The sequence below is a fragment of the Boleophthalmus pectinirostris genome, unplaced genomic scaffold, assembly GCF_026225935.1.
Source record: "Boleophthalmus pectinirostris isolate CB_2022bp ecotype Guang Dong unplaced genomic scaffold, ASM2622593v1 HiC_scaffold_5, whole genome shotgun sequence".
Classification (NCBI taxonomy): Eukaryota; Metazoa; Chordata; class Actinopteri; order Gobiiformes; family Gobiidae; genus Boleophthalmus; species Boleophthalmus pectinirostris.
Window position 1 is genome coordinate 16,019,978 of NW_026571404.1, and position 16,242 is coordinate 16,036,219.

General features: G+C 38.9%; 1 protein-coding gene across 1 annotated transcript in view; it reads left to right on the forward strand.

Annotated features, from left to right (window-relative positions):
• Positions 1–13,228, forward strand: part of LOC110156831 (uncharacterized) — a 30,608-nt gene extending 17,380 nt beyond the window's left edge. The window contains exons 17-25 of the mRNA XM_055162959.1: positions 633–768; positions 1,136–1,330; positions 2,293–2,445; positions 3,870–4,087; positions 4,663–4,846; positions 4,938–5,075; positions 5,536–5,898; positions 11,080–12,868; positions 13,133–13,228. Coding sequence (XP_055018934.1) covers positions 633–768; positions 1,136–1,330; positions 2,293–2,445; positions 3,870–4,087; positions 4,663–4,846; positions 4,938–5,075; positions 5,536–5,898; positions 11,080–12,825 — 3,133 coding nt within the window. The 3' untranslated portion in view covers positions 12,826–12,868; positions 13,133–13,228. The remainder of the gene's footprint in view (positions 1–632; positions 769–1,135; positions 1,331–2,292; positions 2,446–3,869; positions 4,088–4,662; positions 4,847–4,937; positions 5,076–5,535; positions 5,899–11,079; positions 12,869–13,132) is intronic.
• The last annotated feature ends 3,014 nt before the right edge of the window (positions 13,229–16,242 follow it).

Sequence of the window (16,242 nt, forward strand, 5' to 3'; positions counted from 1 at the left end):
AAACCTGGCAGTGTTGAGTCTCTATGCGCTCATTCATTACTAGATTCAAGTTGATTCATTTGAAATTCATGAGGCAGTCAGAGAGGTCTACCCCACAGTCTGTCAGCGCGTGTCAAACTCGCCCTGTCCATGTTTTCTAATGACGTCTCTCTCCTCGGCTGGAGATGTGATTTCATGTTTGTGCCATGTACTTTTGGTAAAACCCCATGAATCAGGCTGAAATGTGGGACCTTCCAGTGTCCATAAATACACGTTAAGGCCCTGACCAAACTAAACAAAGGAAAGAAAGCACTTGGTTTAAGTGTTTCCAGAGTGGGAGTTTTGTACGGATAGAAAGGCTTTGACGTCATCTTTATTTATTACCACAAGCATCATTTATTATGGAAAGAATACGTTTTTATATTGCTCCCTTAACTATCACAAATTTAAACTCACCACAGACCATCCTGCCCCTAAGTACAAGTTATGTTTATAAGACATGATGCATGATTACACAAATGGCGCTCTAGCATGGTGGAACGCACTCCTGAGGTCTACATAAAGTGGCAGTGTTGAAGGATGTATGGGCAGAATGTGGATAATAGTTGGACTGCTTAAATAAACATTTCAATAATAGTGTTTATGTTTTAAAGGTACCAGCATGTTCAAAGTGCGCTGACCCAGCAGAGCTCAGAGCTGCAGGACACACGGATGCTGACCGAGTTTCTGGAGCAGGTCGAGCTCGAGGAGAGCCAGGAAAGAAGGGGGGGTCAGTTCAGCCTAGGACAGGTGAGCGATACCTATAATTAGATTGTAACAACATACTTTGTGCATGGACCACTCCTGGATACAAGAACTACTTAAATTGCAATGTAGCGCATAATATTTGTTGACCAATAATATTTCCATATATTTATTTTTTGCACAGTTAAAAAAGAAATGCACCATAAAGCTTCAATTTATTTGCATTTAAATAATGCCATCTGATATCATGCTTTTTAAAAAATATTGTCACTTCAGATGTTTTATGGTTAAACTCTGCTCTGGATTTTAACATTGTCGGACTGTAAGGGGCACTATGCATATTAAAATATATACATTGATATCTGATAAGCCACATTGTTAGTAAAGTAAAAATGTATTGCGTGCCTTACAGCCACTGCACAGTGAAATGTCCCCAGCACCTACTCTAATGGACCTCCGGAGTAGCAGTGCCACAGAGCCTCTGATGGAGCCCATGGGTGACCCTGTAGAGGAGCTGAGAGAAGCTGTGGAGATGCTCAATGACACAGTGAGGGAAAGAGGGCGCACTCAAAACCTTGACCAAGCCATATGCGAGCTACTGAGCAAGGTATAAACAATGACTCAAGCATTAACACACTTTTGTCATGATTTTTTTAAAGGGGATACATCATGTAAAATCTACTTTTGTAAGCTTTAAAGGGCCAATATTAAGCAGTTTTCTGAAACAAAATACAACACCAGGTACGTTTTTATGAGAGATGATGGCTTAAAGCTCACAAGAGTAAATTTTGTGTAATAGTAAACTAATTAAACTTGTTGTATGTCCTGCATTTTAAGCTTGAGTGGTCAGAAAATGTTTGTTTTCACCCACCCCTTATCTCTGTCCACTGCTCTGTACATGTGGTTATTTGCTTTCTATGGTGAAATTCCATTTTGAAGGGTGAGGGATCTATCACTTGGGCCAGTTTATTATTGATTAACATTGCTGTTTACAATTAACAAAATGTAAAATAATGAGCACACATTTGATATACCAAATAAGTGAAACAAGATAATATATTTTCCTCAAACTACTAGAAGGATGGAGAATAATTTGTCCAATGTATTCGCACACAGCTGCATATGTTAACTGAAAGACACATCTGGTAGTTGTTTTTTGTTTAGTCTTTTTAACAAATCATCTCTCACTGGCCTTTTTATGTTTTTGTCATTTTGATTTAACCTCATTAGAAAATAGCCACACTCACAAATGTGTTTGAAGGAGGCCCCATGACTCAAAGCAGTAATTTGCAATGTGTCTCTCTTTGGCAAACACATAATACACACTGTAATGGGGGTTAGTGACATTTACTGTAATAAAGCATAATACAGAACAGTTATTTATTTGAATTGTACTTATTTTTGTAATGCAGGTAAACTAAGTTGGCCGGCATTAGAGCCTAATGTTATGGGTTGGGGACAATCCTGGTGTATCTAAATATAAAACTGATTATTCTTTATCAGTTTTTCCCACACGTACACATAATAATTTCATAACATCAGTTTTAATGTTGCCTTTGTTCATTACAGCATGCCAGTCTGGCTGTGCGGGTGGAGGAGAGCTTATGCCGCAGTAAAGACCTGAGCCTGGACATTTTGGAGAGAGAGACAGACATGGCGGTCCAATGCGAGCCGGATCGCTGTGGTTTGGATGCCCTGTGGGAGGAGCAGGACCACCTGGAGGTGAGAGGAGACCGTTCATGTTGTGATTATGGCCTAAACACTGAACATGGCTCAGTGGTGCTAATAGAGCTACAGAGAGACAAAGTGCAGAAAGTAAAGGAAAAATTAGACCATAGTGACGTTATTGCACGCTGCAGTCCACTACAATTGGAGAAACAGCTGCCAGACTACGTCAAAACAAGATCACGTTACACTAATTTGGTTTTATTAGTCATCGTTGCTCACTTTTTCTATACTGATTATAAAATGCTTGTGCTGCATCCAACATCTCCTAGGGACACATCACAACCTCTGTAAACATGTTTATGGATTCAACTGTATTTTTTTCATTTACTTAGCAATCAAAGGCTGGATAATTTTACTTAAACGTTTGATAAAAGCATGCTAGTATAGATAGGTAGTATAGTAGGTTGTTTGTTTAGTAGTTTCAGCTGTCAAGTAAGGTGATGGTTGAAGGTGGTTAAAACTAAATGGTTTAGTTTGTCTTTATTTGAAGGGACAATATTCAGAGACTTTTAGCTAATAAAAAACAATCTGAAGTCCCTAACAAATTGATAAGGCTGATAGCAATGTCATATTTCACTTTTGATCTATTTGATTATCACACAGTCCATGCATACAACCATTTGTCTCTCACTTTGAAACAATAATTTGCAAGATTTTCTCATAGGTTTTGCTCAGTTCTTTGTGCTGCTTAATGGATTACACAAACTCGACTGTAAAATCACACGCAAACATATGTCGTACGTTTATTCCGCACCCAATGTTTATTTCCACTTGTATTAGTCATTTCTGTCAGTTTGTGAGCGTTTCAGGATTGATCTTTTGGTCTGACTGCAACATGGATTGGTCGGGGGGGGGTGTCCCAGGTTAGATGTAATGGTGATAAAGTTTGCATGGGTCTTGTTTATCACGTACACAGCTGTCTGGACTCCAACATAAGAAGAGGAATGACCTAATCGTAAAGTAAAAATAACTATGGCGTCAGCAAATAGGCATCCACCACCACTCTATGTTCTTGTAGCTGAGAAACATTATAAAGCATTGCTCCCAGAGAACCAATGCTATTAATTACCGCCTTGTCAAAAAGAGAAAAAATGTGGTCAGGCTTGCAAGCTTGCTGTAGTGTGTGGTAAGCCATGTGTGCACCATATGTACCTCTAGCTGTATAATATGCATAAAGCTATTGAGATGAGGTCATAGCTTTAACACAATAGGTCTGTGTGACTGATCCCAGCTATGATTAGGGATGATAAGTTTTAACCGATTCACTGTTTTTTGTTTTGTGTGGAAAATTTTGAAAAAGCATGTTTTTATTTAAGTCTGTCTTTTGCTTAAAATTACATACTTTGCCTTTAACTTTATATCTGTATTGACTTTTGTTGACCTGAAAATAATAAGTAATCACGACAAACTCACTGTAGATGAACTATGAGGACATCAGAGAAGAGGTGAAAGCGGTGGAGAGCCAGGCCAGGCGCTTGGAGGAGCTGTGCCCAGAGAGAGTTCACGTTTTTGGGGCAAAGATCCAGGTGACACTGCAGGCCTGGACGGAGCTGGGGGCCAGTGTGACAGCGAACAAATTACGTCTGCGAGAGTTTGTGCAGCTCCAAGACTTCTTCAGGAGCTATCTACAGATGATGTAAGCGGGTGGGGGGATGAGACAACCTCTGTCTTTGCTGTAATGGTCTTCTGAGAGTATTACATTATTCTGTCTGGCTTAAACAGGGCAGGATGTTCCCCTTGTCAAAAACAGGTCCCCAACTTTTCTGGTGGGGAGTACGCCAGCTACATGTCTACATGGATATGCTATTAATTTGCCTGGAATGTTCCACAGTACGACTTTACTTTCACATGGCATTAGTTATTTTAAATGATATGAAATGCAAGTACTTTGTTGACATGTTTCAAGGTAATTACATCTTCTTATGTCTTGTCTTTAAAAACAAAGACAGTGAGCGAGTGAGCGAGCCAGGTAGTTGTCTTCATTGTGATAGATATGTTTAATGCCATACTGCGGAACATTCCATGCAAAGCAATAGCATGTCCAGGCAGGAAGACAAGAAATGTTACATAGAGCAGCTTTAAAAGTATTAAGCACTTGTTTCCTGGGCCTACTGTTTATCCTTTGACATAACATGTCTGGACATTGTCATTGGCTCTGAATGTATTACTCCTCTCAGACATGTTTGCTCTGTCTGCCTCCTGTTTCTATAGCTCATGGACTGAAGATACAAGGTCCTGCATTTTCTCAGATACTGCTTTGCATCACGGGAAAGATGGACAGGGGCCAATGGCTGCAGAGCTGGATTCACAGATTGAGCAAAAGTTTGTGGAGTTTGAGGAGCTGGCAGCAACAGGGAGGAACATTTTAGACAAAGACCATCACCTCAGTCAGATGGTGAGAGACGTTACACACTCTGACATTGTAATGATTGATTGTATAAATGTTATAAACCTAAAGTAAATGGATGGTTTTATTGTTGTTTAAGGTGAGGGAGCGCATGGAGGAGCTGCGGAGCATGCTGGGCTGGATCTCAGTGCACTGGAGAGCCCAAAAACAGCAGTGGCTTCAGAAACAAGAGGCACAGGAGAATGTTTACTCCATCATGTGCTCATCATTGGCAAAGGTATGAACAGACATAACCAGAGTTTAGTTAAAAAGTCAATTTAATTTTTTATTTATTTTTTCTACTGGTGGCATAGTGGTTAGCATTTCAGAATAATAACAAATTGATATTGGGTCTGCATGTTATCCCCATGTGTCTAACTAGTTTTCTCTGGTTAGCCCTGCTACCTAAAATGTGAAGAATGGGTTTTCAATACTCCATGGAAATGAGATTCTGACTTTGTATTTGAGAGAGAGTTTCCATCTTAAAGATTTAAACATTTTGAAATAGCTAATTAGAGGGTCAGACAACCATATAATGCTTTGTAAGCTTTGTCCCCACAATGAGGATTGTGATGACATATTTATGGGTTTCTTACTGTTATATAATAGATGTAATACTTAGTTTTAGATTCCTAATTTTCATCATTCTGAATTTGTAGAAAATGTCTTATATGATTCCATCGTTATTTTTTTTGCAGCCTTCAGCACAAGAACAGCAGGCTGACCAATCAGTGTATTCTCCAGTGCTCTCCTCTGATGAAGAAAGACAGCAAGACGCTAAAGAAACACAGAACTCCTCCGTTTCGTGTAAACCTTTAAATAAGCAAACAGAGGACGGATACGCAGTTATGGCCAGCGTTCCTTTGCACAGTCCTGATGTGAAGTCGCCAGAATCTCCCAAGTCTTCAGTGTTTGTCCTCAAAGACAAAAGCAGCCCTGGCCTGGGGAACACTGTCAACCTCATCCTCAGCTTTGGCAACACAGGAGACAGTCAGGTGCAGGTGCTGGATGCTCCTGTCACTGCAGAGGAGGAGGAGGGGACTTCCGAACCTGTCCGCAGGGTGAGTGATTCGTACAGTTAAAGCTACACTATCTTTTCTCACATGGTGGCATTAAAACACATGTAATTGAGTAAATGCAAGATAGATCAGTTGGATTTGCTGTGGAACTTTCAGGGGAAAAACATCTCCCTTATCTCCTAGAAAAGTTACATAATGCACCTTTACACATATTTCCATGCTGATATTTGTTTTGTAGCATCTCTCCACTGCTGGGGATCTCCTTCCTAAACGATCAGCTGCTTTAAGCCTCTTTCCTCAATGTCAATGTCCTGCTTTTTCCCTTATTTCTCCCTGTAGCTCGCTGTGCCACAACCTCCTGCCCGTAAAACCTTTTGGAGGCGCTGCCAGGGTCTTTTGGAAAATACTTTGGGTAGTTTAAAGAGAAAGAAAAAGATTTATCGACAGAGTGCAAATGAGGTAAATTGCGTAGTGTGTGAACTGGCGCTGCATGCTGCGTCTGGAGTGGTGCATGCTGGGAGTGTTTGTTTCGCTAACCTCAAAACAAGGTAAGGGCTTCCTCAGACGGCCGCTCCTATGTAAGCCAGGTTTAAGAGTCAAAGCCCAAAAGCTCTGTCTAGTAATTGGCGTAAACCACATGTTTGGAGGAATTACCAAAGCATATTGAATTTTCTAAAGCCTGACTAGACTCCAGTGCAGAGAAATATTACGTAATTCCAAACACACATTTGCCTGTATGAGCTTGATAATTTATGAATGTTTAGATTGATGTCTTATATAGCCTTTAACAACTTTCCGACGTCTCAGTGTGGTATTGCAGTGAAACTAATTTAATTGCTTTTGGCTTTGAATGAATAGAATAGAAAAGAATACCACTATTGATCTCACCGTGGAGAAACTTGGCATGGCAGCTCTTCATGATTTGTAAATTAGTGTTGTCACGATACATACACACAAGGAAGAAGCTCAATATTCAAGAATCAAATTTTCATCAGTAAATTATAGTACTTTCAATTACCATGTTGTCATATACAAATTATATGTATGAAGACTATTCTAAAACCATTTTTTTGCATTGATTCTACTAGGATTACAAACTTGGCGCAGTAATAAGAGTGGGCATGCAATAAAATCAAGATTGGAAGATGTTTGTTATAAAATATAATAAGAGTGCATGTAAAATGAGTAGGAAAGTAGGAAAACTGTGTGATCAGACAAAATAAAAAAGCCAACTTACTTACTTTTTTCATGAACTGCCACCCCCACCTCTTTCTTGCTCTTAGTGGGTGTCAGTCAGAGTGTCCCAGCTGCTTCGTACGTGAGGATTTGCACAGACTGGGCAACCGCCACTTAAACACAGGGAGACAGACAATAACACTTACATTCATTATGAACAATTTGGATTAGCCATTAGCCACATGTGTCTGGGCAGTTGTAGGAAGTCTGGGTAGGACCTGCACTCTGCTCACTGAAGAGCCAGTAATGTGTTGCATATGGAGATTTCACTACAGGGGTATTTATATGAAATTACGAGCGAACAATTGTGGAAAATTTGTCATTGCAATCTGACAAACATTGCAATTACTATTAGATGTTTTACAATCAAGACATGAGAGGGAGTTGTTAAATGTAATTTCACTGTTTGTTTTTTTCATTCAGTGACAATAAAGGAATCTATCAATATATCAGTTCATTTCACGTAGTGGATATTTTAAGAAGACAGTGATACAGTATTTGAGAATAAAAACTAATACAAAAACCACATGGATTTCAGAACTTGTTTGGAGAGGTTTAAATTGCAAAATATGACCTCATAGAGACAAAGTGTTTTGTTGTTTGCACAGGACAATAGTACCCCAATCTGTAACAGTGAAATATTAAAATGAAAAAATGGAAAGTATTATGTAAAATAAGAAAGCAATGAGTCACTAGTTCTCCTGAAATGCTCCCAGTTCAAACACAGAGGTATGGTACATTCATTTTCAACACTTCCCCTTGACATTCACACTTGTCGCTGGGTCTAAACTTGTTAAATGCAGCTGGATTGCACTGTTGACAGAGACAGGGTGAAGCTGATGAGTAATATCCACACCTTACCTCTTCCTCCTCTTCTTCCTCCTCCTCCTCTCGTCTTTCTCCTTGTCCCCCTCCTCCCCCCTGCTGTGAATGTTGACAGAATCTCTCTTATGTCACTGTAGACCTGATGTCAACTGTCAGCTTTGCTCCCAAACAGCCTCACCACAATTCTGTAAAACAAGTGATCTCACCCTCGTTTCCCATGTAAACCATTCCCACATTAACAGTAACAGTCTGGGAATCATTGGGTTCCTCACAAGTTGATACAGATCATTTGGCCTGGCATAATAATAAACTTTCAAAAAAGCGGGATATTGCTACAAAATATATCACAATAAACTGCGGTATTCAAACTAGTTTATGTCACTGACGCAAGAATCCCAAAGCAAGAATGCACATCACTGTAAAAAAAAAAAGAAAAAAGAAAAGGGACATGGGAAAGGGACATGATGAATATAGTGAGAAATTGAAGGATGGACATTTAAGCTCATGGATAATAACTGCAATATCACCATATTATGTAAAATTTTTATTAGGGATGAAATAATATCCGAAATATCCGAATCTCTGGGTACGATATTATCACAATATGCATCTCACGGTACGATATTTATTGCAATATTTTGGAGAGGCTAATATCATTGTAGATAGGACACATTTCTGCTTTTAAAATACCTTGAGCTTGAGCTTTTGGTGTGAATCATTTCAGTCATAATCCCAAGAACTCAAGTAAAAACATATCTCTTCATGTTGTTTGCACTGAAATGAATCATGGGATATGTAGTTTCCTATCTTTATAAGCTCTTGCTTCTATAAAACCATGCATTTAAGCAAAGGAATTGTAATTGTAATTCGATATATTGTGACGGCCCACAATATTATTGTGAGACTTTTGATGATACGATATCTCAATATTTTGGTTATTGTTACACCCTTCGTTTTTATCAATTGTAACACACAGACATTGTAATAGAAATGAGTGCCAACATAATATCACAACACTGAATTTGTGTGCAAGTTTTCATTTCTTATGTTTTTTTACCATTCATATGGCTTCAGTGAAAAAGTGGGAATTTGTTGACTAAGTGGGACGAACCAAACCAAAAGATGAACAGGTTGTCTCCTTAGATCAGGGGTGTTCAAACCCGAAGGAGCTGGAGGACGTGTCTGGGGTGAAGGAAGTCTGGGAGTCCCTGCTTAGACAGCTGCCCCCGCGACCCGGCCCCGGATAAGCGGAAGAAAATGGATGGATGGAAGTTATTTTTTAAGTGATGCAAAGTAATTTGGGACATTTCACCTGGAAGCCTGAGGGTGAAGAAAAATTTTTTCTGAGGGCCATATTTAGCCCATGGGCCATAGTTTGGACATGCCTGCCTTAGATACTGCATCCCTTCAATATTGTGGCACTAAATAATCACAATTTCTGGTTGCTTAATATTATGTCACACCCCTTTTTAACAAACACCAATCTTGTTTCTAGATCAAGGAAAGGAGCGGCCGTGAACTTTTCCTACAAGCCCCAGACTCTACACAAGTTGATTTATAGTCTAGAGCTACCACAGCAACATGAGATTAGTCACAGTGAGTTGAAAGGTCAAACCATTACAGCTGCATATATGACGGCATAACATACGTATTTGATTAAGGTCGCTCTGAAGTGTTCTCATGTCCTGTCCCTTTTGATATGTTTTTTCTATGTAGTTTGAAAAATGTGAGTGAATTCCTGAGTCCATTTTGTCTGGACAGTTTGTGGTGTAGACTAAACAGGGCTGATGTTTGTCTTTGGAAGTTTGCTTAGATTGGGTCCATGTCATTCTTCTTCTGTAAGACACGAAAAGGCAGGAAGTGAATAGCAAGTCTAATGGCCTTACTTCATTGTTATGTAAGAAATTATATCATGGGTCATTGCGGTAATAACTTTTGTAGTTTACATTACTGAAACTTTAACCGCTTAACACCACACCAATAACTTTTGCAGTGTTTTGCAGTGGTCCAAAATTATTCCTCACTAACCTTATGCAATCTGAGTACCCTAGTTATTCACACAATGAGTTTATAAACGCTTTTCACTACTTTCAGAAACCAAAACAGATTTTTGCTGTCAATGTTTACACTGACTGACATTTTCACCTCAGAGTTGCTAATATAATATATCTGTACTGGGGCAAAACAAATGTGAAAAAAAATCCAGCACAGGATCTTTAATTTAAAATATTTTATTTTGATGTATGTATTGTGCCCTAGCAAGCTCAAATATGAACCACTGTCTCTGACTAAAACTGTGTTATATACTGTAGTAAAGGGGTGTGCAAAAATATTGAAATATCAATATATCATATCGTTTAATTTGATGAAACAGTATCAATATCCTGGGCTACTGTACTGATTTATCTCCAAAAGTATTTTTTGGTATATTTTACTGAATTATTTTGTTACAGCACTACAGTTTTGTTGCTTGTTTAGGGAAAGGAAACTCATTTATTTGACATATTCACAGATTTGATTATTAAAAAGGGTGTGTTTAATATTCATTTTGCACAAGAAGTGGTTTAACAAAGACTTTTAGTATCACAGCCATGATTTAGCCATTATTTTTTATTGAACCATATCGAATTATTTTTAAATATATTGTATGGAATAGAAAGTTCACTGTTTCGAGATATGTATCAAATCATGGCCTATGTATCGAGGTATGTATCGTATTGGCAACGTTTTAATGATACCCAGCCCTACTGTAGTACATATGAGGTACTTTAGTTCTCCTCTCTGTTCACCTTGGCTTTTGTGTAGCGAGTTTCATGTTTTGATGCAAGTCTATTGTCCAGGGATGCCCAGCTGTTTCTCCATGGTGGGCTGAAACTAAACTAAAATGTGTTAGCGTGCCAAGGACCCACTGCATCAGTGTTTTGCCTGTAAAATTTACATGCAGACAGGACTAATTTAAAGGCTCTGGGTTGTTGTTGACTTGGAGTATTCCTGATCTAGTCTCTTTTGTGGTGTTATATTTATGATAGCTGTAGGGACTAAACCAACAACTTGAGTTCTGAATTTCATTGAAAACAGACAAGGCCTTTTGAGAGCCATGCTGACACATTCACCGCTGCAGTAAATATCACATTCATGATATCACTTTCTCTGTTTCTTTAGGTAAGTACCTACTTGCATGTCAAGGAGAACAGCTTGGCATCTGGCCCTGTGTATGAGAGCATCACCCTGCCTCGTCTAAAGCACCACTCAGCCCCCTCGCCTCCTTCCTCCCCATCCACACCAGCAAACACTTCCCAGATGACCAACTACCACTTGTCCACCGGGGGGAGCACTTCTATCTTCAGCAGTCTCAAGAGGATTGGCAAGAAACGGAAACGCAAGAGAGATAACACTAGAAGACATTCAATTCAGAAAATCATGGGAGTAGAGGAGCAAGAGGAAGAAATTCCCAAAAGTGCTTCAGAGAAAGTAAATTATGATACTCGGACTTGGCCACTAAAACAAGGCAGGAGGAAGAAGGCAAAAAGTCCGGAAAACGTAACTAAAGACTATATGAAAAATCCCTTGTTGAAAGACATTGAAAGTGAATGTACAGGGGACTACAACATCACGCCTTACGCTGTCTCAGAAGCACCATCATCTTCTGCAGATAATGTTAAAAGTCACTGCCGCTTTCTCTCACTGGGATCCGTGTTAAGTTTTGAATTGCCTAAAGATATGAAACTTATTCCTAGTATTCAAGATATCATTACGATTGCTCCACCAGACTCCAACAAAGCAACGGGAGAAGATCCGGACCCACTTTCACAAAGACAAACTGCACTCAGCTCCTTCAAACAAACAAGAAATGCTCTAGCTACAACAACTCCAGAAAATGAAAATGCTTTAAGTTGTCCCATTGAAAAAGATGAACCTACATTGAAACAACAATCTCACGGTTTGAAGACTGGCCAATGTAGTAACCAATTACAAGTTGAATGCAGTGCTAATACAGTTTTGAACAAAGAAAGTGACCAGAAATCCAACAAAATTAAGAATCCCATTTACGTCAACCATCACCCCATTAAAACTTGTAATAAACATGAGTGCTTGAGTGTCCATACGCTTATAAAGGACTTGAATGGGCACAAGTATCATAAGTGTACAAGGCCCCATAACGGACAGAGTCATAACCAAGCCTCCCATATGGTGGTTAATCTAAAGTCAACTGTAAATGTAAACATTCGGCAAGATTCAGTGGACTCTGGTATCTCAAGTTTAGGCAGCGTTAAGCTTACCTCAGAAATACCCAGCGTTGAAAATCCTCCACCCAAAGGGATTGTGGGTAAAATGATGTCTTTGGAGGTAGGATGCATTCCCAGCAACAGCGAATTAAAAACAAATGCGTCTTCTACAAGTGAATTCGAATCAGACGCTGTCCATGTGGACCACCAGCAGTTTGAAGAAGAAGAGGAGGAGCTGGAAGGAATTTGGAGTCAAAATTTAAGAAACAGTATTTGCTCAGATATTATGTACCAACCAAATCAAGATGAAACGCTCTCAGCTGATCAGCCTGTTCAACCTTCTTCACCCCCTGCACCCAAAAGTCCAGCTGTTCTCTACAGAAATTTAGTGACCGCCTCTGCTCCTAATCTTCTTGTGGCAGAGTTCAAACTTCCACCTTCCGTCCAAAGTTTACTGGGGTATGACAAGTGTCCCAATCGGCACCTCTCTTCCCTGGCTGTGGGGGAGAGGAGGTCCTGGGCTGCGTTCCCAAATCGAGACCCCCCTTCCTCCTCCTCTTCCTGCCCCTCCAATGGGACGACTGTGGCAGTGAATGAGACCTGCGTCCGATCCAGTGAAGCTGCCAGAGATAGAGGACAGCCAGAGGTACATTTACCAGTACAGAGAAGAGGAAGAGGATGAGAGAGAGGATGAAGAGGAAGAGGAGCACACAAGCTGTTCCAAGGTAATGCACAGGGCTTTTAGTAACATTGATAACAGTTTTGATTGTACTAATTCAACCAATTGTTGTTCAGCTATATCTAACTGGGTTGAAACTGGTTATAAATAGACTCACTCCAATGTTTTTCTTCCTAAATATCTTTGTTTTATTTTCCAACCCACAATTAGTGAGCATAAACATCACATTACTCACCTGCTGTCGTCACATAGGATTTTGTTTTTCTTCGTGACACTGTATCACTCACTGAGCCTCTTCTCTGTGCTTCAGGGTGAGGAGGTGAACTGTCAACAAACCTCTCCGACATCTGAGCACATGGAAACGCAGGAACACACGACAGCCACTGGAGGGCGTTGTATTACTTTGGTAAAATCATCCCCTGTGACATTACATATCACCAGCACTAGTCATAGAAGTGAAAGCATGTCCCAGGGTGCTTATCCATGTTTCATTTCAGAGCCCAGAGCTGCAGAGCATGGAGGGGACCCTGGAGAGAAAGCAGAGACTACAGCTAGGAGGAAAGAAAGTAAGAAAGCCACATTCGGTGTAACAGAAGCAAAAGTACAGGGAGTAGTCATAGTAGTTAGTGGTGGAAGATGTATTCAGTTTTATTATTTAAATAACGGATACTGGAACAAAAAATATTACATTTTAAAATCTACTTTAGTAAAAATACCAGTACTAGTTTCAGAAAGTGTGATTTTGATCAAGAATTGCAGATTTTTTTTTCAACTGAAGCAACTGAACTAATTTGTATTTGTATGTTTTTTGTTTGATCAGACAATGAACATGATAAAAATAAGTCTCTCAGCCATTTCAGCAGGTCTCAAACTACATATGAGAAAAACTCCTTTTACATTTTAGTCCAGTTCGAAAGTTCAATGGAGTAGAAAGTACAGAGCTGCTCTCAAATGCAGTAAAAGTAAAAAGAAGCCACTACTAGTAGTAATAGTGGTGTGGTCAGCAAAGGCCAAGCTCAGTCAGCAACACTGTTCTTATCTTATTTTCTCAGGCAGCCTCTCGGGGATGGAGTTCCTACCACACTGTCCTATATAGACACACCTTATGCTTCTACCAGGATAGAAAGGACATTCTGAGGGTAAGCAAAATAAAAGGACAAAAGCTGGTTTCATTGATACATAAATCTGTTGTAACATGATGTCATTGGCTCATATTTTGAAGACGCGTCATATTTTAGAGAGCTTTTTGGATTTACCATAAGTCATAGGATTTGGCACCCAATGAAAAGAGCCCATTCTGCTTTTTGAATGGATGTCTTGAGAACCAAAATTGAGAATGTGAATGATTTTTTTCTTTCTCTTGTAATTGTGAAAAAAAAAGTATCACAATAGTTACCTGTAAAAGCAATATTTTATTTATACATGTTAACTTAACATCTGAGGAGAAGGATCAAAGAAAATTCTATGATACCAAACCTAATACTTAAGGTAATAATTCAAATGTATTTCATATAGAGTTCCAGCTGTGGTCTTCCACTAAATCTCATTGGAGCAGAGTGTGTCCCAGCTCCAGAGTACACCAAAAAACCAAACTGCTTCCACCTCAGGTAAGACTAAGCCTGTCACCATAATTACTATATCAACTATCATTCAATATATGTTAGATGGAACAATAATTTTGGGTCAATATTTATCGTGCTTCTTTTTCTTAATACTACTGGGGAACTTTTAGTTACTTTTCCTGTTCTACAATAAATAAATTAATCTTAAAAAAACTGAATAAATAACTTATATGACTCATTACAGATACAAAGTAACTACTAAAGTGTTCAGTGTGCTTTTTTATTTATTACAGCTCATGTTTTTTTAACAGTATTGTAAATTAAGAATAGTTTTTTGGGATAATCCTGCTTTAGGGGTGTTATGTCAATGGCAATAGTTTTTTCAATATTATCATTTCTTATCTATATTTTCTTAAGCAATATATCGTACTTCAAAATTTGTTACCATGGCAGGCCTAGGCAAGATGGTATATCCCTGTAATATTATATGCCGGGTCCATTTCTGTTTGTGTGATAACAAATGCATTTACTTTGACCCTCAGGCTGAGAGACGGCTCTGAATACCTGCTCAACGCCTCCTCACGTTTTCTGATGAAGAAATGGATCATGAAAATACAAGCAAATACAGGTACCTACTCATGCTACACCACAGTTTTGGTTACACTTTTGATTTACTGTAGGCTATACAAGGCCACTTACTATTTTTTGTTTATCTAAATATGTAGTTTATAAAGAAACAGTAAAAAAGTGTGTTACTGATGCTCTTACAGATGACTACAGAATATACTTCATACTGTACAGCTGAATAGTTGTCAGAAATTATAATACCTTGATATAATTGCAGTATTGCTTAATAAAGTTTTTACACCAGTTTTAGAGATACATGCCTGTATTTTTCTATGTTTTATATCATTTTGTGGGTGGTTCATTGTGGTGCAGTTTTGGACAGTATGCTAAATGTTACTTATAGTGTTGCCCAGGGTTGATTTTTCTTTTTTTTAACAGGGCGTCCCGAGGGTAGCTCTGTAACATCAGGGGTCTGCAGAGACGTGGATCTTCCATTCTCTGTGTAAGATAAAACATAAATTGATATATTTTATTATTTATTTATTTGACTAGAGGCAATATGTACAGGAGCACATTACAGAGCAGAAGAAAATCTGAAAAGGCACTTTTATTTGTATGACACAATTCATACACAAAGTAATTCAAAGGGCTTTACAGCTGACAGAATAACATTTTCTTTTTCTATGGATCCTACCTGGAATTACACAGACAAAGGGCTTTACAGAATAATAAAAAAAAAAATAGAAGCGTAAATAATCATCATAAAATTAACACAAAATTAACATTAAAAGAGAAGAGTGTAGAATAAAAACCTTTCAGTCATATGTACAGCTAAAATATGTGTAAGAATTTTATTACATACAATAGAATTTTTTCAGGCATCCCCATTGTCATTTTTATGCTGTTGTATAATTTTTGCTGCTACTGATTCTAATTAGTTTCCCTTTTATTGGAACTGCTTAGATAAAATCACTATGTAATATGTACATTCTGTAGAGCTGTATTTAAAGCAAAGAATAAATATAACTCTAAAATGGAATTAAATATTGATACTAATGCTTCTATCCCCCACTCCTACCTTCAGGTCGCCCTCTCCGTGCTCTGGATGCCCCTCCTCTCCCGAAGTCACCTCCACGTTCCCGCGGCTCCAATCACGAGGCTCCGCCCAAACCTCGCTCATCCGGAGAGAGTTCAGTCCCATGTCACAGGGTCATCTAAGGAGCGCAGAGGAGAAGCAGGACCCCTCCTCTGCTGAGGGGGGATGGGGTAAGACGAGCTGTCAGATAGAAGT